Below are 26836 nucleotides of genomic sequence, written 5' to 3' on the forward strand. Positions count from 1 at the left end.
CCCAGTTTCATTTGGAGGGGTTTGTCAACAAGCAAAACTGGCGAATTTGGAAGACTGAGAATCCGCATTTTGCGATCGAGAAGTCTCTTCACCCTCAACGGGTGACTGTGTTGTGCGCAATGTCCAGTCACGGAATAATCGGTGCGATATTCCTTGATGGCACGGTGACAACCGAATGGTACATGAAGGTTTTGGAAGATGATTTAATCCTCATTATCCAAAGTGACCCTGACTTCGACAAGATGTGGTTCATGCAAGACGGAGCTCGACCCCATCGAAGCAGAGAGTTTGATGTCCTGGAAGAGCACTTTGGGGACCTCGATTGGCTGCTATATTCTCCGGATCTGAACACAAGTGACTCCTTTTTGTGGGGTTATATTAAAGACAAGGTGTACAGTAATAACACCAAAATCATAACTGAACTGAAAACAGCCCTTCAGGAGGTGAACGACGGCATCGATGTTCCAACACCTCAGCGGGTCACGCAGAATTTCGCTATTATTCTGCGCCACATTATCGCCAATGATGGCAGGCATATCTAACATGTCATAACATACATCCGAATATTTGCAGTGAATTTTACATAATGAATAAAGTGTGTGCACGCCATACTTTGAAACTAATTTACGTTTTCCTTCGTATAGTCCAATAATTGTCACCCTGTATGTATTGTATGTTCGCTAATAGTGTGTCCGCAGCCAAGTGTGTAAGCACATATTTTCAGTAGCGCGAGGTCAGTGGATCGAATCTCACGGCCACCACTCCTTTTTTTTTTTTGCATTTCCCTGTAATTCTACCAATCGAGTCATTATTACTTTGCAAATAACCAATATAGAATCTTAAATTATTATTTTCATAATCTTATTCTGATAAATGGAGTAAGACATTTTCGTAAAGAGGGTGAAAATTAAAAGAAAAAAAAGATACACAAGAACTTTCAGTGGAATCAGTATACTCATTTTATTTATGGTACTGGTGGTAGAAATATTCTAAGCAGTAATTATTGCAACATACAGTCGAATCTGTGCATGTGCATGGTCTTTCAAAGTGTCTGTTGCATAACAAACTTGGGTTACATTCGCAAACGGTTCCTGGTCATCACACAATTTCGCACCGTACCACGCATTACTGGCATCAGAATTACGTGGTAGTAAAAAAAATTACTGGCATTAGGATTCGATCCATTGACCTCGGCTACTCTTTCGACTGCGAAATCCTTGATTACTTGCGACCATGCGAAGCATATAGCTGCTGGTATATTGTTCAAACTCGATTTTCTCGAGAGCGGTTGAGAGTTGCGACTTGCTATTTATTCACGTTGAAGGTTTCGTCGTGCGCTACACTCCAGGTCAACGAGCGATGTGGCGCAGTGGTTGGCACACTGGACTTGCGTTCGGGGAAACAACGGTTCAAACTCGCGACGTCCGGCCATCCTGATCCAGATTTTCCGTGATTTCCCTAAATCGCTCCAGCCAAACGCCAGCATAGTTCTTTTGACAGGTCACAACCGGTTTCCGTCCCATCCTTCCCTAATCCAAGCTCGTGCTCCGTCTCTAATGACCTCGTTGTCGACGGGACGTTAAACACTAAGCTCCTCCTTCCCTCCTCCACATCCTGTCAGTATGAAGTTCGTGTGGTTCCCTTGTCAGCTGTTCCCGCAGCTGCAGCAACCACATCACAGTAGTTTTGCATCTTTACATAACCGAATTCATCCGCGTTACTACGTATTACAGGCTTTTCCACTGTTGTGAGAGTGTATTCACAGAAATAAAGAAAATTCTGGTAACAAATACGAATAAATCATAATTACATTATTGCTCTGCAACGAGGCACCGGAGTCCACCGGTCCCTGATACCAAAAACAACGGCCAAAATTTTGTCGGTGGAGTTCTGGTTCACCTTATATATTAAACACAAGAGGTGATAAGTGTTGTTCCTTGCATCCATTGTCTACATCTAGTACACCGAAAACCAACTTATGGTGTGTGACGGAGGGTACTTCTCGATTTCCAGGTGCCTTACCGATACATCATCGCCCCCGACTGTTTATTCATCACTACCTTTTCCCATGCTATTGGCATTTGGTTATTTAGGCCCTGTCTTAGATTTTTTCTTCTTGAATAACTTCTTGGCCCTTGACTCAGTTTGATTCATTTTTGCCTTAGACATTATCTACTAGTATTTCCCGATAGTACAACATTATACACTCCATTTCAAACTGTCACACCCAGCAGTTTGCCGAAATAACTCAATTTAACATAATTACGAGCTACTGACATGGCGATGTCATGGTTCTTTTGTCTTAAGGAAACTCAGTTACACACGCCGCAATTATTTGGTGTAGATTGACGGCGTAAACCACAGAAATAGCACATAACTTGCACAATTGTTGCATGTGGGTTTGAAGCGAGGCAAGACGTTCAGTCCGAAAAAAAAGAATAAAAAATAAAATAAATTTTAAATAAACGAACTTGTACGATCGTGTGGGATTGGATGGAGAGGGGTACAATAATCACTTACCAAGTTGCTCTTTTGTCGAAAACTGACATTTTGAGCCCTTGGCTATGTGCAAAAGAAATGTTGATTTTTGCAGAGAAAATAACAGCAACCATCCACTCTTTGTAATGCTAATTACTTACGTAAATAGCCCCGTTACCGGTTTCTAACTGACATATGGCTTGTCCACAGCAAGATATACTTTTTTTGCAGTTTACATTAGTTTTCATTTTTTATTTCCCCATGTGGTGCCGTCGAAAATTCGGCGCCATTACGTTGCACGTTTCAATATTCACTGCTTCGGTTCAAGCAGTAGCGAAGACTATATGAAACACTTTTTTGACATGCACATGTACGCATGAAATGTAAAGCACCACTCACACACACCAAAAAGTGGAGTTATACATTATGCGTGTACATTATATCAAAGAAGTGCTTCATATAGTCATCGCTACTGCATGATCACAAGGAGTCAGCACTGCAAGTAATGGTGAGGAATTTTTCGACGGCACCATCACGCCAAGAAATTTCACCATAGGGGTAAATGAAAAGCGAAAATCGATATGAACTACAATAAAAATGTATCTTTACGTGAACAAGCCGTCTGACTCCCGAATGAGATTTTCACTCTGCAGCGGAGCTGATATGAAACTTCCTGGCAGATTAAAACTGTGTGCCGGACTGAGACTCGAACTCGGGACCTTTGCCTTTCGCGGGCAAGTGCTGTACCATCTGAGCTACCCAAGCACGACTCACGCCCCGTCCTCACAGCTTTACTTCTGTCAGTACCTCGTCTCCTACCCTCCTAGCTTCTGTGAAATTTGTAAAGTAGGAGACGAGGTAATGGCGGAAGTAAAGCTGTGAGGGCGGGGCTTGAGTCGTGCTTGGGTAGCTCAGATGGTAGAGCACTTGCCCGCGAAAGGCAAAGGTCCCAAGTTCGAGTCTCCGTCCGGCACACAGTTTTAAGCTGCCAGGAAGTTTCAAGCCATCTGATGATGAATCTGTCGGTTCGAAACCGGCAGCGGCACTATTTATATAAATAAACAGCATTATAAAAAGTGGATGGTTGCTGTTATCTTCTCTGCAAGAATCAATCTGTACTTATCAAGTTACCGGATAGACCAGACGCCTCCTCGACTCAAAAGCCTCAACACACACCAACTTCCTTGTCGAACATGGTGGCGTAGTGTCTGACACAGAGAGCGGTTTTGGGACTGGATGGGTACCAGCATAGGAACGTCAGTATCCAGTTAAGTTGCTTCGCAGATAGTGCAGTATGCACAGCTGGACCACGTCTGCTGCTCGATTCATTCGTATGCTTGCTTCTAGACGTATTGACTCCAGCAAATAACCTCTCCGTTCGCTGTCCACTGTTGCAGGCGGCGTTCTTGTCAGCTCCGACGAGCGCCGAAGAAGCGAGAGAGGAGGCTGGCGGTGAAGGCCGCGGCCACTTGCTAGTGCCGTTCCACCAGGCGAACACGGCGCTGCTGCACAGGGCAGCTGCCATCACTGGGGTCGTCCCGGACTCTGCGGCCGTGGTGGCTGCCGCCTCTCTCCAGCAGCGACCACAGGCGCCGGACCAGGAGCAGCCGAAGCCAGCGCGCCCAGCCCAACTGAACGACGAGCCGCCCCAGCAGCATGCTCAGGGTGGACAACCCGCAGCGAAGTTGGCATCGCACGGTAACCATCCAGAATTCACAGGAGTCATATTCCGCAATCATAATCACCAAGAACCGGTGGAAGAGCCATTCCAGAAACAGCAAATCCCAGTCAGCTCCGACTCAGCTGGGGCACTGCCTCACCATACTGTGCCCAATAGACTGTCGCCACACCAGACACCACAAAAATCGTCTACACCAGAGGCGGCATTCTTCCAACAGGCCCCACACCTGGCCGCCATAGCAGTAGCCCCACCCCCACATTTCCAACAGAGCTTACCAGAGACTGTGAAGGCTCCATACCATCATGTCCAGCACCAACCTGCACAGACTGTACAAGCTGCACCTCCACCACAACACCCAATGTCGGCGCAGCAGTCTGTTCCGCAACTCCAACAAATTCTTGACCGCCAAACAGGAGCAGAGGTGGTACCTGGCAGAAGGACCCCATATCTCCCATCTCCTGCAGCGGCAGCGCCCAAGCAACCTCTCCATCGAGGGTCACCGGTAGGAGAAGAAGCGCCTTCCAGGCAGACTCCATATTTTACATCACCAGCTGCTCTGGCTCCGAAGCGACCTGGTCAACGTGTTCCACAAGTAGTGGAGGCAGAATCTTCATTCCTGCCACGTCGAACAGCTGCAGCTCTCAAGGAGCACGCCCACCATAATCGTCCAGCGGCAGGGGCCGCTTCGTTCCACCACATCCACCACATAGTGCCTGTTGCCGCCACTCTCCCACTCCACCACTTTTCACACCACTCAGCGTATGTGGGAGCAGCGCCACTTCAACATGCCCATCACTCTGCACCTGCAGTCGGAGCAGCATCACATCATAAGGCCACTCACGCATCGTCTGGAGCACACGGTCAGTATCAAGTTTTGAACGACACCTGCGATTTCTGTTGATATTACCCAACATTAATATAAGAGTCTAGGTATCCTGTGTTCTGCTGAACTGGCAATTTCCTTTTGATGCACAATATTGGAATGAATTATCTTTGTCGAATACTTGCACTGGAACTTCCTGGCAGATTAAAACTGTGTGCTGGACCAGGACTAGAACTGGGGACCTTTGGCTTTCGCGAGCAACTGCTCCCGAGTTCTACTCTCGCTCTGGCACACACTTTGAATCTTCCAGGAAGTTTCATAACAGCGCGCAGGCCGCTGCATAGTGAAAATTTCGTTCCGCAGACATCCCCTACGCTGTGGCTACGCCATGTTTCCGCAATATCTTTTCTTCCAGCAGCACAAGTTCTGCAAGTTTTGCAGGAGAGCTTCTGTGAAGAATGGAACGTAGGAGGCGAGGTACGGGCGGAAGTACAGCTGTGAGGACGGGTCGTGCGTCGTGCCGGGATAGTTCAGACAGTAGAGAACTTGCCCGTGAAAGGCAAAAGTCCCGAGTTCGAGTCTCGATCCGGCATACAGTTTTAATCTGCCAGGAAGTTTCATATCAGTGCACACTCCATTGCAGAGTGAAAATTTCATTCCGGATTACTTGCACTATTTGTCAAAGGCCACAGGATGAGTCGTCCAAATATCATGCATTACAATGTAGTCAAAAACCTTGTACACATCCTGCTATAAACCTTCTAATCCCCTTTTATTTCTGGTACTATTTAATAAACATGTTTGCAGAAATAACGATGGAAATGGACATCTTTCCCAATGCCAGTTTTGTGCAAGGTGGAACACATCATCTGTGAGGCTTAATTTTATTTTATACACAAATCTCAAAGCGCAGGATATAAGAAACCGACACATGGGAAACAGCAAAGCAAATTACTCGGAAGAAATGGATACCACCCACAAAAGCAAATACGAATTTAATAAAAAGTCTATAGTATGAGAAAGCTATTGAACAGACAAGAACTATAGACAGAATGCCACACCTACAGCGCAATGCAAAAAATAACTCAGAAGATATGTAAACCCCAAAAATAAAAAGATCTAGAATTTACAGAGTAGCAGAAAAGTCTTGTCAGATTTTAGGGGTCAAACATGAAGGAACTTAAAAATGAGTTATTGTTAACAATTCCAAGTCTGAAGAAGTAAAATATCGTATTGGACATTAGCAATTTTCTCTTTTTCAGAAGGAGTTTTTTGCTATTGCCAATCTCAATGTTACATTCACTCTGTTTTGGCCACCTTAATTTATTTTTCTCCCTAAATATCAACATTCATCTGCTACTTTTAGTGCTTCGTTTCCTACTCTAATTCCCTTAGCAACGCCTGATTTAATTCGACTTCATTCTATTAATTTTGTTTTGATTTTTCTAATGTTCATCTTATAATCTCTTTTCAACGCACTATTCGTTCAGCTCTGCTCTTCCAGGTCGTTCATTGTCTCTAACAGAATTACACTGTCATCGCCAAACATCAAAATCTTTTATTTCTTCTCCCTGATCTTCAATTCCATTTCCCAATTTCTGCTGGTTTCCGTTACTGCTTGCTCAATGCATACATTCAGTCACTTGGGTGATAGACTTCAACACTGCCTCACTCCCTTTTCAATTGCTCCTTGCCTCTCAGTGCTTTGACTTTTACAACTGCACTCTGGTTTCTGTCCACGGTATAAATAATCTTTCGTCCTTTCGTCACCTGTACTTTATTCCTGCTACCTTCAGGTTATTAGTGGCTGTAGTCCAATAAGCACTTTTAAAATTTTTCTTTATATGTACAAAGGTGGGTTTGTATTCCTTCAATCTCTCTTCTTAGATAACATGTAGGGTTAGTATTTCCTCACGTGTTCCTACACTTCTCTGGAACCGAAGCTGATCTTCCCCAAGGTTCGTTTCTACCAGTTTTTCCATTCTTCTGTAAATAATTCGTCTCAATACTTTTCAGCCATGACTTATTAAAATGAGGTTTTGGCACTATTCACGCCTGTCAGTACCGGTCATGTTTGGAATTAGAATTATTACATTCTTCTTAAAGTCTGAAGATATTTCTCCGGTCTCATATATCTTTCACACCAGGAGGAACAGTTTTGTCATGGCTGGTTCTCCCAAGGATCTTTATAATTCTACGGGAATGCCTCCTACTCCAGTGCCCTTGTGTAAACATAGACCTTTCACTACTTGGTCAAACTCTTCTCGCGTTATCATATCTCCTATCTCATCTTCTTTATCTGTAATGTTTCAATCTTGTTTCCCCCATACAAACGCTCAGTATTCCTTCCACCTTTCAGTTTTCCTTTCTTTGCTCAGTACTGGCTTGCCATCTGAGCTCTTGAAATTAATTCATCTGCTTCTCTTGTTGCCAATGGTGTCTTTAACGGTACTATAGATGGTATCCATCTTTCCCCTAGTCACGCGCGTTTCTGAAGCCTCGCATTTGTCCTTTAGCCATTCCCACTTAGCCATTTCGCGTTTCCTGTCAGTCTCATTTTTGGACATCTGTGTCTCCTTTCATCTGCTTCAGTTGCAGTTTTTTCAGCAATTAAATTCAGTATGTCTGTTATTATACGTTATCTGTTTTGAGCTGACTGCAACGTGATAAGAAAGAGTTACACCAGACGTGTTTCGCTTTGATTTACAAAGCACCTTCTGTCGTGTTCTATAAATTGGATACACACGTTTGTACATTTATTTTTCTGGTTCTTTTAGGTTAAAAACAGCTTTTCTTTATAAAGTTCGTCTGCAAGCTACTTACGGTGTTTCTCTACGTAATCTGCACCTTCCCCTCTTGCTACCAATGGTTGGTGTCTGCAGGCTTCATTTCACATCTGCAAAGGCATAAACACTGTGGCAGTGATGAATGAAAAACAGTTAAGAAAATCAATTATAAATATTGCAGCGTAGGAAATAATGCAAAATGCCAAAAACTTCAGATGTGAAATGAAGTCTGACGAGACCAATCACTGCTGGCAACAGGAGAAGATGCAGATTACGTAGAGAAACACCGTAAGTAGCTTGCAGACAAGCGTTATAAAGAAAACGCTGTTTTTAACCTAAAAAAATTTTAAAAATGTACAAACGAGGATATCCAATTTATAGAATACCACAGAAGATGCTTTGTAAAAAAAGCGAAACGCGTCTGGTGTAATTCTTTCTAATTACATTGCAGTCAACTCAAGACCGATAACCTATAATAACAGATGTTAACAGCTGCTGCGGAAGATGGCCACACAAACAAAAGTATTAAATTCAATATGTCCTTCGTTATCCAAAAGTTTCTACAAAGCCCTGTCTTTTTATCTGTGTGGTTCTCTGTCGTCTTTCTATTTCACCTCTCAAAGTTACCAATCAGTCTTTTATTGTACTCCTTTCCCTTGTTTCAGTTCAACGTTGCCTAATGCTTTCTTAAACTCTCAACCACCCCTGATTCTTTCAATTTATCCACAACCCATCTCCTTAATTTTCTAGCTTTTTGTAATTTCTTCAGTAATAAACAGCAGCTCATAAATAATAATTTATGATCAAAGTGCACATATACCCTTGGAAATATTTTGCCGTTCAAAATCTGGTTCGAAATCTCTTTCTTACCATTATATAGTCAACAAGAAACCTTCCAGTGACCGCAGGTTCTTTCCACCTCTACAACCTTCTTTCATGATTCTTAAATCAAATGTTACAGATGATTAAATTATGCTATATGAAAAACTATACCAGCGACTTCCCATTCCGTTCACCCAAGTCCACGTTCTCCTACTTTTTTTCTTCATTTAGTTTTCCTAGTGCTAAATTCGACTCATCTGTCACGATTGAATTTTCGTCTCCTTTAACTCTCTCAATAATTTCCTTCTTGTCATCATACACGCTTTTAGTCTGTTCATCAGCCATAGGGCTTGTAGGCATATAAACTTGTAATACTGTGATGGGTGTTGGCTTCGTATCTATCTTGGCTACAATAACATGTTCAATACACTGCTCATAGAATTCCTGTTTTCTCGTTTAGTATTATACATTATCGCTCGGAGATTCGAACGGAGGACTATTTTACCTTCGGAAAATTGTACCCAAGAGGATGTCATCGTCATTAAGCCACACGGCAGACCTGCATGTGCTCGGGAAAACATCATCGGCTGTAGTGTCAGCAGACCTCCCTTACGTGCCTCTCGGTCTCAGGGCCCTGGGTTCGACTCCCGACAAGGTCGAGGATTTTTTGCGCTCGAGACGGTGTGGTGTGTGTGTTGTCCTCATCATTACTTTATCATTGTCATCGACGTGAAAGTTGCCGAAGTGGCGTCAACTACAAAGGCTTGCAACAGGCGGACGAATTTTCCAGGAGGGGGGTCCAAGCCACAAACGCCATACACATATTTCATTTCATGTCGGCTGTAGTTTCCTTTTACTTCCAGTTGTTGTCAGCTCTAGAGCTGCAAGGTCATGTCGGCTAGTGTTACAAAGCCACATCAATCAATCATTGGACTGATGCCCCTGCAACTACTGAAAAGTCTGCTGCCTCTCTTCAGGAAGGACGGGTTAGACTCGACTCACCTCTCTATTGTGGTTGCATCTACGGTACGGCTATCTGCATCACTGATGCAAGCAAGCAATTTTACCTCAGCAAGGTCCATATGTATGTTTTTCTATGCTGTGTGCTGGTCTCGTCATGTTTGCATAGCTACTACATCCAACATCCCTCATACAAAATCAGCAGCAGCCGCAGTTTGACATCTATTGCTGGATAGAGATCTCCTCCAAACTTCTCCGTTTCTCCAACTGCCATCTATCCACCTGGCTCTATGCACCGACCACCTCAAATTCATCTTCATTAGTTATATTAAGGCTCTGCAGCCCACTCAGTATCCTGACTCATTTTTCCTTGTATCTCACACGAAGTACACTCTAACACAAAAATCAAGGATGCACCATGAAGGATTTATGCAAATTGGTCAGAAACTGATATTCATATATGCATCGACGGAAAATTCAAAACAGCAAACTTCGGCGGCCAATACGAATGTGTGACGGTGCCGCATAATTTCATCACACAGCTGGCAAGGATAGTGAATAGGAGACATGTCGATACCAAGGCATAAAGTCTTTGCGTATTTCATTCCTTGACCTGAGTTGGACAGTAAATATGCCTCGCAGATAGGCGGCTGAGCAGAATCCCCAGATATTAGCATTTGAGAGAAGATATGTAATTGGGCTCAAAGAAACCAGTTGGAGTAATCGGCCAGTCGTTCGATATTTGAATAGGAGCAATGCCACTATTCGATGATGTTGGGAGGAATGAGTAAACTGTGGCCGAAAGCAGCATGAGTGAGGAAGTGGTCAAACTAGAGAGGCGACCAAACGTGAGGACCGAGCAGTTGTCAGAGCCCCCAGTTCATCATTATCATCAATCCAACGTGCAACTGGTGCTTCAGTGACGGAATGGTCCATTTGCAAGCGGCTCGAAGAAAAGGGGCTGGAGCTCATGTCTCCCCTGGTGGCTACTACCATTGACCTCTGTAAACCAATAAGCTCGTTTGCATTGGTATCGGGCACATTCGGCCTGGAATCACACTGACTGGAGTAGAATTGGCTCCAGTGATGAGTCCCGCTTCAAACCGAGTCCCGAAGACCAGCAAGGGCGCATCTGCAGCCACCCCGGACAGTGGTGGTATACCAACCTGACAGTCGCCCGCCATACGGCCTGACAACCTGGAGTGATGAGTAGCAGAACCTCTTTGCTTGTCATCCGTGGCACCTTTACAGCACAGCGGTACTCGACGATCTTCTATGACCCATTTTGTTGCTCTTCATGGCAAGCAATGTCCGCCCCGAAAGCTGAATGGTCAGCGTGACGGACTGCCGTCCTGAGGGGCCCGCGTTCCATTCCCGGCCGGGTTGGGGATTTTCTCCGCTCAGGGACTGGGTGTTGTGTTGTCTTCATCATCATTTCATCCTCATTAGGCGCGCAGGTCGCCCAATGTGGCGTCTAATGTAATAAGACCTCCACCAAGGCGGCCGGACCTGCCCCATAAGGGGCCTCCCGGCCAATGACGACAAACGCTCATTGCCATTTCCATGGCAAGCAATTCTGGACTTACATTTCAGCAAAATAATTCCCGTCCGCATAAGGCAGGAGTTTCTACCTCAAAGCCCCGGATCTCTCCCCACTTGAGAACGTTTAGAGCATTATGGGCAGGGCCCGCCAACCATCTCGGGATTTTGTCGATTTAACGCGTCAATTGGACAAAATTTGACACGAAATCCCTCAGGGGGACATCCAAAAATTGCGTTAATCAACGTCATGCCGAATCACAGCTTGCATAAGGGCCAGAGGTGGACGAACACATTACTGACTTGCTTAATTTGTGAGGATCTTGCTCTGGAATAAGTCATCAATTTTTTCTGAAATTGTAATCATTTGTTTACCTGTACACATACATCGCAGCTACCGATTTCCGTCACATTCGCATAATTCCTTCGTAGTGCGTTTCTTTTTTTACAGAAAAATGAAGAAACTGAAAAACTGGTGGTAGCCTTCCTGAGGAATCGTGAGACTGGGTTCCACAGAAAAGTAGGAACATGCGAGGTAATATTAAACCGACGACTTATCCTACAACAGTGACTGAAGATAGGCAAATCTACACTTATAACATTAGCAGATTTAGAGTAATCTTTGCTCAATGTTTAGACTATACTCTTTAAAATTTTTAAGACATCAGGGATAAAATCCAGCGAGCAAAAAGTTATTTACAATGTATGGAAACCAGAGCGCAGGAATAAAAGCCAAACAACTTCAAAGGGAAGTCGTGCTTGAGAAGGGAGTGACATGCGTTTGTAGCTCATTCTCGATGTTATTCAATCTGTACAATAAGGAAGCAGTGAAGGAAACCATGCTGAAAATTAAAAAGAGAATTAAAGTTGTTGGAGAAGAAATAAAATTGGAATGAATAGTTTCTTGAAATGACATTATAGGGTGAAAATCAATAAAAGTAAAAAAATGGTAATGGAATTTAGTCAGATTAAATAAGTCATATTGACTGAATTGCAATAGGAAATGAGATATTGAAAGTAGTCCAGAATGAAATTTTCACTCTGCAGCGCAGTGTGCGCTGATATGAAACTTTCTGGCAGATTAAAACTGTGTGTCGGACCGAGGCTCGAACTCGTGACCTGAGTTCGAGCCTCGGTCTGGCATACAGTTTTAATCTGCCAGGAAGTTTCATTGAAAGTAGTATTTGGGTTTTGCTATTTGGGCGGCAAAATAACTGACAATAGCCGAAATGGAGACGATATAACGTCTAGTATAAACGTAAGTGTCAGGAAGTCTTTTGCGAAGGTATTTCTCCAGAGCGTAACCTAGTATTGCTGTGAAGTGTGGATGGTAAGTAGTTTGGATAGAAGATAATAGCAGAATGCTGAAGGTTAGATGGAGATATCGACTATCAAATGAAGAGGTACTCAGTCGAATTGGGGTGAAAAGAAGTTATGGCACAACCTGATTAAAAGAAGAGATCTGTTGATAGTACACGTCTGGAGACATCGAGGAATCGTCAGTTTGGTAGAGGAAGGAAATTTGCCGTGTAAAATTGCAGATGGAGATCAAGGCGCGATTAAGTAAGCAGGTTCAAATGGGTGCAGATTGCAGTAGTTATGCAGAGAAGAAGAAGCTTGCGTGCCATATATTAGCTGTGAGAGGCCCATTTACGTCGCGTAGTATTTCTCCATTTCTACCGATGATGTCAAAGGAAGCATGCCAATTTCCTACTACTGGATACATCAGCTATCGGCCAGAACAGTACTCGACTTTTTTCGCAGGTGGAGGCGGCCACGGCGGGTCCGGCGCTGGTGGGAAGTCGAGCGGCGGATCGTCTGGGAGCGGCGGCTCGTCACACCACCACAAGGAGTCAGGAGAGAAGGGTTCGTCAGGCAGCGAGAAGTCCCAGCATTCGTCAGTCGTGGAGAAAGGGGGCGGCAGCAGCCACAGCGAAAGCGGCGGGCATGCGTCGCACCACCACAAGCAGGACGGTGGCGCGCACGGCCACAAGTACAAGGGCGGTGGTCACAAGGGCAACAACGCCTTCTCCAAGGTTAGTACTGGCAGTAGGGTGGCACTGCGCCCAGCCACATGTACTAGGGCTGTGGCCACTGCACCAACAATAGCATCTACAAGGTCTGTACCAGAAGTGAACACTGGAGTTGCAACTCCAGTAGGCACAGCGTCTGTATCGCGCTCTGTTGTAGAGTATTCTTTACCAATACTTCCTTCTGACATTTGATTTCCAATCCTTATTCTTATTTTCTATATTACGAGGATCGCTCCAAAAGAAATACACACTATTACGAGGGCAGTTCAATAAGTAATGCAACACTTTTTTTCTGAAACAGGGGTTGTTTTATTCAGCATTGAAATACACCAGGTTATTCCCCAATCTTTTAGCTACACAACACTATTTTTCAACGTAATCTCCATTCAAAGCTACGGCCTTACACCACCTTGAAATGAGGGCCTGTATGCCTGCACGGTACCATTCCACTGGTCGATGTCGGAGCCAACGTCGTACTGCGTCAATAACTTCTTCATCATCCGCGTAGTGCCTCCCACGGATTGCGTACTTCATTGGGCCAAACATATGGAAATCCGACGGTGCGAGATTGGGGCTGTAGGGTGCATGAGGAAGAACAGACCACTGAAGTTTTGTGAGCTCTTGCGTTGTCATGAAGAAGGAGAAGTTCGTTCAGATTTTTGTGCCTACGAACACGCTGAATTCGTTTCTTCAATTTCTGAAGAGTAGCACAATACACTTCAGAGTTGATCGTTTGACCATGGGGAAGGACATCGAACAGAATAACCCCTTCAGCGTCCCAGAAGACTGTAACCATGACTTTACCACCTGAGGTTATGGCTTTAAACTTTTTCTTGGTAGGGGAGTGGGTGTGGCACCACTCCATTTATTGCCGTTTTGTTTCAGGTTCGAAGTGATGAACCCATGTTTCATCGCCTGTAACAATCTTTGACAAGAAATTGTCACCCTCAGCCACATGACGAGCAAGCAATTCCGCACAGATAGTTCTCCTTTGCTCTTTATGGTGTTCAGTTAGACAACGAGGGACCCAGCGGGAACAAACCTTTGAATATCCCAACTGGTGACAGCACTACCAACAGAGATGTCAAGTTGAGCACTGAGTTGTTTGATGGTGATCCGTCGATCATCTCGCACGAGTGTGTTCGCACGCTCCGCCATTGCAGGAGTCACAGCTGTGCACGGCCGGCCCGCACGCAGGAGATCAGACAGTCTTGCTTGACCTTGCGGCGATGATGACACACGCTTTGCCCAACGACTCACTGTGCCTTTGTCCACTGCAAGATCACCGTAGACATTCTGCAAGCGCCTATAAATATCTGAGATGCCCTGGTTTTCCGCCAAAAGAAACTCGATCACTGCCCGTTGTTTGCAACGCACATCCGTTACAGACGCCATTTTAACAGCTCCGTACAGCGCTGCCACCTGTCGGAAGTCAATGAAACTATACGAGACGAAGCGGGAATGTTTGAAAATATTCCACAAGAAATTTCCGGTTTTTTCAACCAAAATTGGCCGAGAAAAAAAATGTGTTGCATTACTTATTGAACTGCCCTCGTATTTTTAAATGCATCTTTTATTCTACATGTTTGAATGTTTTACAGTGTGTAGATACAACCTTTAGGAACAGTATTTTCATTTCTCCACATAATTTCCATCCCTCTCAACTGCCTTCCGTATTCTTGGAACCAGCGCCTGTACACCTACACGTTAAAATTCTCGACTAGCCTGTTGGAGCCACTGTTTGGCAGCGTGCACAAGGTAGTCATCATCTTCAAACCTTGTTCCACGAAGAGAGTCTCAGTTTCCTAAAGGCATGATAGTCACATGGAGCCGGGTCAGGACTGTAAGGTGGGTGTTTCAGTGTTGTCCAACCGAGTTTTGTGATCGCTTCTATGGTTTTTTGACTGACAGGTGGCCGTGCATTGTTGTGCAACGGCAAAACATCCTGCTTTTGCCGATGTGGTCGAACATGACTCAGTCGAGCTTGAAGTTTCTTCAGTGTCGCCACATATGCATCAGAATTTGTGGTGGTTCCACTTGGCATGATGTCCACAAGCAAGAGTCCTTCGGAATCGAAAAACACCGTAACCATAACTTTTCCAGCAGAAGGTGTAGTTTTGATTTTTTTCTTGGGTGAATTTGCATGATGCCACTCCATTGATTGCCTCTTCGTCTCTGGTGAAAAATGATGGAGCCATCTTTCATCACCTGTCACAATTCTTCAAAGAAATTCATCTCCACCATTCTCGTACTGTTCCAAAAGTTCGCTGCATGCCGTTTTCCTTGTTTCTTTGTCAGCCACTGTCAACATCCTGGGAACCCACCTGGCACAAACCTTTTTTAACGCCAACACTTTCAGTATTCTGCAAACACTTCCTTTCCCTATCCCAACTTAGGGTGACAATTCGTCCACTCTGATGCATCTGTCATCAGTCACCAATTCGTTAACTCTCTTCACATTGTCTGGAGTGTGTGCAGTGCGAGGTTCTGCCGCTGTGAGGACAATCCTCAATATTGCCGTGCCCGCTTTCATCATGTAACCTGCTTGCCCACTGACTAACTGTACTGCGATCGACAGCAGCATCTCTATACACCTTTTTCAACCTCTTGTGGATGTTTCCCATTTTCTCGTTTTCGCAGCACAGGAATTCAATGTCGGCACGTTGCTTCTGACGAATGTCAAGTGTAGCAGCCATCTTGAAGACATGCTGTGACGGCGCCACTCACGGCAACGGGTTGAACTAAGTTTGAAAACAAGCTGGAAGGATGTATCTACACACTGTAAAACTTTCACTCATGCAGAATGAAAACTGTTCCAAAAGTTCGCTGCATACCGTTTTCCTTGTTTCTTTGTCAGCCACTGTCAACATCCTGGGAACCCATCTGGCACAAACCTTTTTTAACGCCAACACTTTCAGTATTCTGCAATCACTTCCTTTCCCTATCCCAACTTAGGGCGACAATTCGTCCACTCCGATGCACCTGTCATCAGTCACCAATTCGTTAACTCTCTGCACATTGTCTCGAGTGTGTGCAGTGCGAGGTTCTGCCGCTGTGAGGACAATCCTCAATATTGCCGTGCCCGCTTTCATCATGTAACCAGCTTGCCCACCGACTAACTGTACTGCGATCGACAGCAGCATCTCTATACACCTTTTTCAACCTCTTGTGGATGTTTCCCATTGTCTCGTTTTCACAGCACAGGAATTCAATGTCGGCACGTTGCTTCTGACGAATGTCAAGTGTAGCAGCCATCTTGAAGACATGCTGTGACGGCGCCACTCACGGCAACAGTTTGAACTAAGTTTGAAAACAAGCTGGAAGGATGTATCTACACACTGTAAAACTTTCACACATGCAGAATGAAAACTGTATTTTTATAAAAATGGAGTGCATTTCTTGTGAATTGACCCTCATACATATAGATTCTGTACCAGTCATCTCTGCTTCTAGTCTATTCACTTCCTCTTCAATATATCCATCAGCTTATTCAATTGAACTCTGTCAAAAGCTTTTTACAATCAATTAAAACTGCATTAATTTCTCAATTTTTCTCAGTATAATTTTCCCCTGTGATTCATAACAGGCCAATAGTATCATTCCTTTTTCTCTTATGAATCCGAACTGTTCCTCACTAGTCCATCTATCCAAATTGTCATACAACCATTTACTCAGCACTCTCAGCAATACTGTAGCTATGTGAGAGATTAGACTGATAGTCCTGTGCTGTTCACACTTTTTGGTACTTCTCTTTTTCTCAATTGATATCATTACAATTACAAGAAAGTCATCAGGTTTACTCCCCTCTGCCGTATATCGCCTCATTACACAGGTAGACTATTTCCTTCTCTCCCTGTTTCTCAAACTCATCAACACTTCCACTTCAGCGCCATTTCTATTTCAACTTCCAAGATGCCTTACCCCTGTCCGTCTTATACAGATATTCTATATATTCTTCAGCTACTGTGACATCCTCTCTTTCTATTTCCATGCTAGTCCTCATCTTTTTACTTTCAAAAATTATTTCTCTAGCCAATTTGAACATCATTTCACGCTTTCCCTCTCTCTTCATTTTCTCTATTCCCTCGCATTTCCCTTTCATCTATCTTTCTCTTGCTTCTTCAGTTTCTCTCCTTAACATATTATCCAGTTTCTGCACCTCTTACTGCGTTCTTCATGTTTGACATTTATTCGCTTTCTCCAGTCTTCCATATTTTTTAAAATGTTTTCCATTATCCATTCTTTCCTGATACCCACTTTTATCCATCAGGTAACATGTAAATGTCGTGTGACTATGGCCTCCCGTCAGGTAAACCCTTCACTGGGTGCAAGTCTTTTGATTTGACGCCACTTCGGTGACTTGCGCGTCGATGGGGATAAGATGATTATGGTTAGGACAACACAACACCTAGTCCCAGAGCGGAGAAAATCTCCGACCCAGCCGGGAATCGAACCTGGACCCTTAGGATTGACATTCTGTCGCGCTGACCAATCAGCTACTGGGAATGGACATCCATCAGTCATTTATAGATTCTTCAACTCTATCTCTCTCCTACTTTCCATTACACATTCTTCAAATCTACATCTCTCCCACTTTCCCATGAACCTATTTTCCATCCCTGAAACCTTACCTAACTTCTTGGTTGATTGGTTGGTTTGGGCAGGAAAGGGAACAAACTCAGAAGTCACCAGTTCTGCTACCTTCTTGACTGTCCCTAATTTTAATTTTTCTTTCACGTTATCTCTTTGTACTTTCTTCAACTTCACTGGTATTTTTCCCACCCAATGTTCCTGGGTAATCTTGCCACTTTTGAGTCAGTTCCTAAACCTTTTCCAACTGATTCCTTTCTCTACTCCAATTTGATATCCATGTGTAAAGTTCCCTTTTGCGCTTTTCAGAGAATGTGCTACCCACCATTAGTGAGTTTTATTTGCAAAACCTAATTAGTCGTTCACCTCTCTCATTTATTGTCGCTAATCCAAATTTTCTTATTGTATCTTAGTTATTCCTTCACCCACCACTGCATTCCAGCCCTTATAATGATAATTCAGGCATTTCTATTTTCTTCCTCGGTAAGTTCTTTAACATTCTCATAATATTCTTCCACCTTCTCATCTATAAACTGGCTGACTGGCTTGTATACCTCTATTAATACCACATCTTCCAAACTACTCTGCAATTGCATCATCGGTCTTCCATGAATATACTGCTCTTTCATTAATTTATGTTTCAGTTTCTGTTCCGTCACCGTTACTACACTGTTCTTGCCACTCTTGATTTTATCTGAGTAGAAAAACTTACTGTGGTACCACCGCCAGATACCACACTTGCTAGTATACGTCGGACCCGCGTGTCGCCACTATCAGTGATTGCAGACCGAGCGCCGCCACACGGCAGGTCTAGTCTAGAGAGACTCCCTAGCACTCGCCCCAGTTGTACAGCCGACTTTGCTAGCGATGGTTCACTGTCTACATACGCTCTCATTTGCAGAGACGACAATTTAGCATAGCCTTCAGCTACGTCATTTGCTACGACCTAGCAAGGCGCCATATTCAGTTACTATAATTACTTCAAGAATGTATTCTGAACAGATAATATTGTGAATCATGTACCGTCAAGAGCGACGTTCATCATTAATGGATTAAAGCTAAGTATAAAACTAACTACGTCCGCTTTCTGAATTCTCATTCCCTGTCATGTTCCAGACCTCACGTCAGTATAGTTCTTCCCTCCTCACGCCAGCCTGCTTGAGCTAAAACGCGTGCATTTCGGCCCCCACTCGTAACACGGTGTTGGGTCTTCTGACAACACAAAACTTACAATCTGCATTCTCTCCCTATTTCACGTCACATTCGTCAGGTGCATCCTTTTCATCTCCTGTTTTGCATTTTTAGCTCTCCTGCTTGCAGCAACTTGAGGGTATTCCATGTTCCGATTTTTATCTTTCGTTCCTTCATTCCCCTATTCTTCCTTTCGTGTATTTCCTCTCAATATGTTCCCCTCTTGGAGATCTGAGTGATCGGAACCTTTAACATACCATGTACTGCTTCGGAAATTGAAGCAGCCCACTATTAGTCACACACAGTCTGCAGCTACCCCTCTGGAGTATAATCACTGCTTGTATCCTTTATGCACCCAAAGAGAAAAGGCGCCTCTTTCGCCAGCTTCACCGTTCAGAAAGACTCTTTTTCCACTATGGCTGCCTTTTGTGTCTACACCGTTATACTGACACTTGCCCTTACATGTTGCTATGAACTGAACCTATGTGAACTAAGGTTTATAACGAGCTGTTACTCCTTCTTAACTGTAATTGTGAAATGGAGCATCGACTTTGAAGTTCTCGCCCTAATATCATTTATAGAAACTGGCTTCTAAAAGAAAAAAATCCTCAGTAGCATTTATTGACATCACAATAGCAAAGGTCGGTGCGTGGCTGGATGGGTTAACGTATAAGCTAAATCACACAGTTTCAAGCTTTTTTAAATTCAGCATTGGAGAAACTATAAGTAAATCCTCCATTATAAAGAACGGTCTCCCACAGGAATCGGGTTTGACCCAACTTTCATTTAATTTGTACGCCACAGACATAGTGACCCCTGATTCTGCGAAGATTGGCTACACCGACGCCCTAGCGACAGCAGCTAAAAGCAGCACATTCGAAGAAAACGACAAACACTTACTATCGAACTAGAAAAGCTTGACCAGCATAACAAAATGTAGAGACCGCCTGAAGCCTAATAAAATAGAAGTCAGTTCATTCCATCTAACTTACAGAATTCCAAAGAGCTAATTGTAATCTTCGGCAAATAGAAAATGCACCCCAACCTAAAATCCCAATACTGAGTGTAATTCTCGACAAATCCTTGACAATTAGGAAACATGTACAAGGAACAGGATAGTGCTAAAATCAAGAAACAATATATAAAGGAAACTGGCTGGTGCTAGCTGGGGATTTAATGCAAACACTTTGACAACTACAGCACAAGCAGTTGTGTATCCTGTCGCCAAAAACTGTTCTCCCTTGCGGAGTAGAAGCAGCCATAGCAACAAAATAGATATCCAACCAAACTATGCAATGTGGATCATGACAGGAACTCTTAAATCCACAGCAATGCCAAGGCTGTCAGTGCTCGCCAGTATTGCTCTACCAAACATCCAATGTCAACAAGTTGTAACATATGAACGGACGAAGCTCTAAAGATCCAGAAACTTACCACTTCAACAAACATTGCACAATTTACCATGTGCCCAACTAAAACCTAGAAAACCAGGCTGGGTCAACAACGGCCAGCTAGCCCCAGCAATGTAGAGAAATCATTGGATGTACTTCCAGGGTTATGAGAGATGAGTAAAATAGTTCCTACCATCCAATCCCTGTGAGAAAACTTACCAGGAAAAACATGTAGCTCTATCAATCATGTCAGAGCTGGGCACTCTGTGGCCAAAACACAGTACATAAATTGGGAATAACTGATGATGACCAATCCGACTGGGAGCGTTAGAACAACATTGGACTACATTTCGCACGATTCCTCAAAAAGAAAATTCATGTATACCCTGAAACTCTTTGCAGACCCGGTACCTCATGCAGTCAATTAGTTGAGTCTTTGGATGTCCAACTGTGCTGGGAATGGCTACCTCAACCTCTTTTAGCTACTGTCAATTGTCCAGCTGCATCCTGGGTAGTTATGATTAAAGTACAGGGCGTTTCAAAAAGAAAGAGCAGATTTCAAACATTTATTTCTCAAAAACTACAAATGATAGAAACACAATTCCAACGGTCCTTCACTCAATATGAGTACCAAATGTTACACAACAAATATCAAAACTGTACCTCAATATGAGCACCATTTGTTACACGACAAATATCAAACCGGTATCTCATTTCTTGCCACACACGACGCAACTGGTCTTTAGTTACCGAATTCACGGCCGCAACAATTCGATGTCGTACCTCTTGAAGAGTAGCGGGCATAGGTGGGACATAAACACAGTCCTTTATGTACCCCCACAAATAAAAATCGCAGGGAGTAAGGTCTGGTGACCTGGGAGGCCACAGACGATGACATTGATCTTGTGCTCCTGCTCTTCCAATCCACCGTCCTGGAATGGTGTTATTTAGGTACCGTCGTACAGGTTCAGAGAAGTGTGGTGGGGCGCCATCTTGCATGAAGATGAAGTGATTTGAATCTTCCTGAAGTTGAGGAAATAGCCAGTTTTCTAACATGTCCAGGTAAATGGTTCCTGTGATAGTTTTCTCCATGAAAAAGAAAGGTCCATAAACTTTGTTTACCGAAATTGCACAAAAGACGTTAACCTTTGGTGAGTCTCTTTCATGTTGAATAACGTCCCTCGGAGTTTCACTCGCCCAAATTCGTACGTTATGCCGATTAACTTTACCAGAAATGTGAAACGTTGATTCATCTGAAAAAATTAATCGTTCGGCAAAATTGTCCTCTTCCATGTCCTGCAGAATTGCAGTTGAAAATTCGAACCTTTTGTTGTGGTCGTCAGGACGCAATGCTTGCAATAACTGCAGTTTGTACGGCTTCATGTGCAGACGGTTACTCAGAACGCGCCATACCGTTGTTTTAGACATGTTTAGTTCGTGACTTGCCCGTGCCGTGGATTTTCTAGGGCTCCTTTCGTAAGCTGCACGGACACGCTCGACATTTTCATCCGATGTGCGTGGACGACCCGTGCTTTTTCGCTTGCAGATGCAACCATCTTCTACGAATCTGTGATGCCACTCATAAATTTGCTTATGACGAGGCGGCTGTTTGTTGAATTGACGGCGGAATGCACGTTGCACACCAACAATGGACTCTAACTTTGCAAATTGCAGCACACAAAATGATCGTTCCTGTGGTGTCGTCGCCATTTTCCTACAAACAAACGCCAGCGCCACTGCGGATTTGCATGGAACTTCTGCGCGGACCATTGAAAAACTTTGAACCTTTCTCTGACAAGAAACGTTTGAATTGTGTTTCTATCATTTGTAGTTTTTGAGAAATAAATGTTTGAAATCTGCTCTTTCTTTTTGAAACGCCTTGTATAGCTGCTTATAGAGGTCCAATGTGAACTGTAATTGGAGTCTGGCAGCAAAACTTCGTAGATATTTTAATGCATTAATGGGGAATCGATTTACACTGCAAAACTATTAGTTTTGGCCACCAGGTGCAAATTTAGCGCTGTTAATCCAAGAGTGACACATAGAAATATTTTCATATGTATGGGTAAGCTACAGAAAATGGAGAGAAAAAGTCAAACAAATGAGAAAGGCACAATTTTGATTATATTATTAACCACACTTACACGATTTATTAAATATGAGCACCAGAGACGTCGATGAGATACTGTACAGTGCCAGATTTGCACCTGTTAGGCAAAATTGGAACTAATTTTTTTCAAGCACTAGTAGGGCCCACATTAATACAGCATTTGTCACAACTTTCGCTGACATACAATAATTACAACCCACACTGGACCTCTGTCAGTGTCTGTACTTTAATTATAACCACCCAGCACATGTCAGTGTCTGAATTTTTGCTGGATATTATTAGATTGAATTTTAGTGTAGTACTTGCATAGTAAATCAAAGGAATAACACTATCTCAAATTGCACTTGAGTGCATAATTTATGTGTTAAATAAAAATGAATCGCCGGCCAGAGTGGCCGAGCGGTTATAGGCGATTCAGTCTGGAACCGCGTGACCGCTACGGTCGCAGGTTCGAATCCTGCCTCGGGCATGGATGTGTGTGTCGTCCTTAGGTTAGTTAGGTTTAAGTAGTTCTAGGGGACTGATGACCTCAGATGTTAAGTCCCATAGTGCTCAGAGCCATTTGAACCAAAAATGTATCACAGTGTCTTAAAATGCACATGAACACGGCATTTGCTTATTATATGAGAGGATTAGGAGCGGCAGTCACAAGGACATAAAATGCTTGTTTACAAACATTTATTTTTATGAACAAAGTGCCTGCGGACCATGGTCATTCAAATATAGTTTACAAATTACTTTTCCTCATGAAAATCGAAATAATAATTTTCCCACTATCAATTACAAGAATGTGATAGGCAAAGGTCACCCTCTGTACACCAGATTGGAACTACTGGTTCAGACACATATCGTCTCGCTGCTTAACGCCTGCTTCGCAGCCAGTCCAAATGACAAAATGACACTACTGTATTCCATGGAGCCGCTTGTCCCTTGGGATATAACAACAACAAATAAATAAATTTTATTTATTGTGCATATACAGTGTACTATGACGAATACGTGATTAAATTTGTAGGTGGCTTGTGGGTATATAGTGTGCGAAATTTGGTAGAGAGACATGCCACCTCTGGCAGCTTAAAAGACTCTAATATAAGTTGGGAGTTAAGTCTGAGCTTAGATGACAGATGCAGGCACGGTTTCTAGTATAAATAGACTCCGAGCGGCGTCCTTATACATGTCCACCATACACAAGCAGTGGCACGGGGGCACCTCCCTTACGCGCAGCTTGCTGGAAATTCTTATGCCAGCGACCATAACACCACCAGTACCAGTCGGACACATCAAGCACCACCAGACGCACGTTTCTGATTTCATCATCGACTTCAGTTATGCTCACACGCACTTACCGAACACGCGTTCTCTTGGACCGAAATATTTTTACACCCCACTGCTTCGCTACATATCCAGCAACAACATCGAACTCAGACATCCATCGACGCGTGGCCCACGGTTTGGCGTCATATCCACCAGCTTTCCCTTCCCTCCAACGTCCGGTCACCACGGTACCACGTCGCATGTGGAAAATTCGCCACAAATCAACGGCTTCACGCCATCGGACAAACGGACTCTCCGCTTAGTTCAATTTGGCACCACATGGCTGACGATGTCCACCAACTGACTTGTGCTGCCACCAGTGACGTCAGGAAACTTAGGCAACAGTTCGTTGCCTCTTACCTCCGCGTTCCTCCGGATTTGATTGGCCCATAGACTTTTATCCATCCCGAGGATACTCATTTCCCCAAAAATCATGCGACTGTATGGGTCAAGGGATGGACGATCACCTACATGTCTAACGATGGCAACAAATCACGCCCCGACTTCTGGCAATACTTACAAACCGCCCACATTGAAGCCGAGCACCGACCGCGCTACCGCGCCTTCTTCGCCAAATATCTACACGCGATCGTTACGTGACCCTCGATCAGCTGGATGGTGCTACACGCGGACGACATTACCCCCCCCCCCCTCCCCCCAACTTGCTGACATATCCGTGCTACTTTCTATATCGTAACCCTCAGTGGAGTAGGCACATGGATAAGCGCCTCCCTTTTATGCACTATACCATAGCACGCTGGTCATTCCCCCAACTCTACTGTCCCTTCCTCCTCAGCTTCTACCCTCCTTTCGGGCGCTTCTTCCCGGTAGCGGTGCTGGGGACACAGTGGCCAGGGCTCGTATTATGACCCCTGCCCACTCTGCCTCCACGCTCCATCTGCCGGGCAGTTGCCTGCAAGTCTTAGCCTCGCACCATCTTCCTTTTTTTGTCTATTGCCTAACACCTCTTACATTAATTCAGTATCATTGTTATTATTTTTTTCCGACATCTTGTTAATGAAGACTTCTGCTCGCCTCGTTCGAGTGTAATGTCTCTTGTTGATTCCACCGAAAGGATGGCATTTCTGTTGTATTTATGATTTTACAAACAAGGATATTTTCTTTACTTACCCTGTTCCCGGTAAAAAACCTAGAGGTGAGTGATTAAGGGATGGGAAGAGGGAGGCATCGTGGCCAAACCTCGGGTTTCGACTCCTGCCCACCCTGACTCCACCAGCTCAGAACTGATCACTCTACTCTTCTTTAAAAAAAACTGGTAATGTGGATGGTTTTAAAAAAGAAGAAAAGGTAGTGGTTTGGGTTGCCATACAGGGGGTCGAGGGTTCGAGTCTGCATTGGGGCATATTTATTTTTATTTGCTAAAAGTAGTCTGTATGGTATAGTATCTGTCGTCTTAATGGTCATAAAACAATTCCAGAGAGTCTTCTAGAAAACATCTGCAGTTATATACTACGAACACAGACATGGAAGTACAATCGTTTTCATTGGTCATTTTTAAAGAAGCCTTTTGCACGTCGTGGGCGCGAATTGTTTCGCGCCACTCCATCTACTAGTTTCCAAACCTGTTTTCTGTGTACCCTCCCCGACTGGTCACATCGAAATTATTTGCACAGTTGCTTGCTAGCCCTACTGGTGACGTAAAGACCTAACGTATTGTAATGGACCAGCACGTGGCAAGAATAATAGTTGGTATTAATCGATGGGACCATTGCGGGAGGGTACACACAAAACAAGTTCGAGTGCATTGCTGCGAAACAATTCGGGTACATGTCATGCAAAAGGTTCCTTAGAAGCTGACCAAAGGAAACGATGGTATTCTCATTTCTGAGTTCGTAATACGAAACTGCAAATGTTTTGTAGGAGACCCATTACAGTCGCTGTATGACGATTAAGATGCCAGATACTGTACCATGCAGACTAATTTCAGCAAATAAAGCCAAATATACCTAAACCAGAATCGAACCGTCGATCCCCAGCATGCCAACCGAAAACACTATCCACTGTACCAACTGCACAGCACTACTCTACCTGTTGACAGAGATAGTTACCACACACTTTATTACAGAGTTGCCAGATTGCTCATCTTTAACGTTCATTTCCTGCCCGAAATATTCGCAGGACGAAATTCTGTGACAGACATTTTTGTATTGTCAGTAAGTGAGGCATCGCGCTGCGAAGTCCGGGAGCGCGAATTTTTCTTCACCCTGTATATTCTTTTTATGAATCATTAGTCCTCTGACTGGCTTGTTTCGGCCCACTATTAATTCCTATCCTGCACTAACGTCTTCATTTCGGAGCGGCACTTTCTTCCCTTACAATTTTTACCTTTTACATTTCGCTCTAGCACCATGGAAGCTATTCCCTAATATCTGAACACGAGTCCTGCCCATCTGTCATCATGAGCATTAGCAACTAAAAACCAGAATGAGATTTTCACTCTGCAGCGGAGTGTGCGCTGATATGAAACTTCCTGGCAGATTAAAACTGTGTGCCCGGCCGAGACTCGAACTCGGGACCTTTGCCTTCGCAGGAGAGCTTATGTAAAGTTTGGAAGGTAGGAGACGAGGTACTGGGAGAAGTAAAGCTGTGAGTACCGGACGTGAGTCGTGCTTCGGTAGCTCAGTTGGTAGAGCACTTGCCCGCGAAAGGCAAAGGTCCCGAGTTCGAGTCTCGGCCGGGCACACAGTTTTAATCTGCCAGGAAGTTTCAACTAAAAACCAGTTGGCACATTAGAAACATTTAGCCATTTCTGTTTCGTTTCATTGTTCTTAGGAAATAATCTTTTTCTTTGTCTGCAGTGGTTAGTCCAACTTGTGATTGCACTACAAACCATCATCTCTCGTAGAAAACAATTCAAAACGTACTGTCAGGACTCCTCGGCGTAGTACTAACTTTACTGTAACTCTGCAGTTGATCGTAAATCACCGATAAGAACTCACAGCCGGCCATGTGGCGGAGCGGTTCTAGGCGCTTCAGTCCGGAACCGCGCTGTTGCTAAGGTCGCATGTTCGAATCCTGCCTCGGGCATGGATGTGTGTGATGTCCTTAGGTTAGTTAGGTTTAGGTAGTTCTAAGTCTAGGGGACTGATGACCTCAG

The 26836-nt window shown here is 44.0% G+C and overlaps 1 protein-coding gene and 1 non-coding gene across 3 annotated transcripts in view; both read left to right on the plus strand.

Annotated features, from left to right (window-relative positions):
* LOC124619524 (keratin, type I cytoskeletal 9-like) overlaps positions 1 to 26836 on the plus strand; it is a 95943-nt gene that overhangs the window by 39111 nt on the left and 29996 nt on the right. Inside the window, exons 2-3 of one of the 2 annotated variants that reach the window (XM_047145976.1) lie at positions 3876 to 5019; positions 12854 to 13125. In XM_047145976.1, the coding sequence (XP_047001932.1) occupies positions 3876 to 5019; positions 12854 to 13125 (1416 nt within the window). The remainder of the gene's footprint in view (positions 1 to 3875; positions 5020 to 12853; positions 13126 to 26836) is intronic. The other variant, XM_047145986.1, reaches the window with a different exon arrangement.
* Positions 26347 to 26421, plus strand: Trnas-cga. The gene has a single exon. It is a non-coding gene; the product is annotated as a tRNA-Ser (tRNA).

The sequence above is a fragment of the Schistocerca americana genome, chromosome 1 (assembly GCF_021461395.2).
Source record: "Schistocerca americana isolate TAMUIC-IGC-003095 chromosome 1, iqSchAmer2.1, whole genome shotgun sequence".
NCBI classification, from domain to species: domain Eukaryota; kingdom Metazoa; phylum Arthropoda; class Insecta; order Orthoptera; family Acrididae; genus Schistocerca; species Schistocerca americana.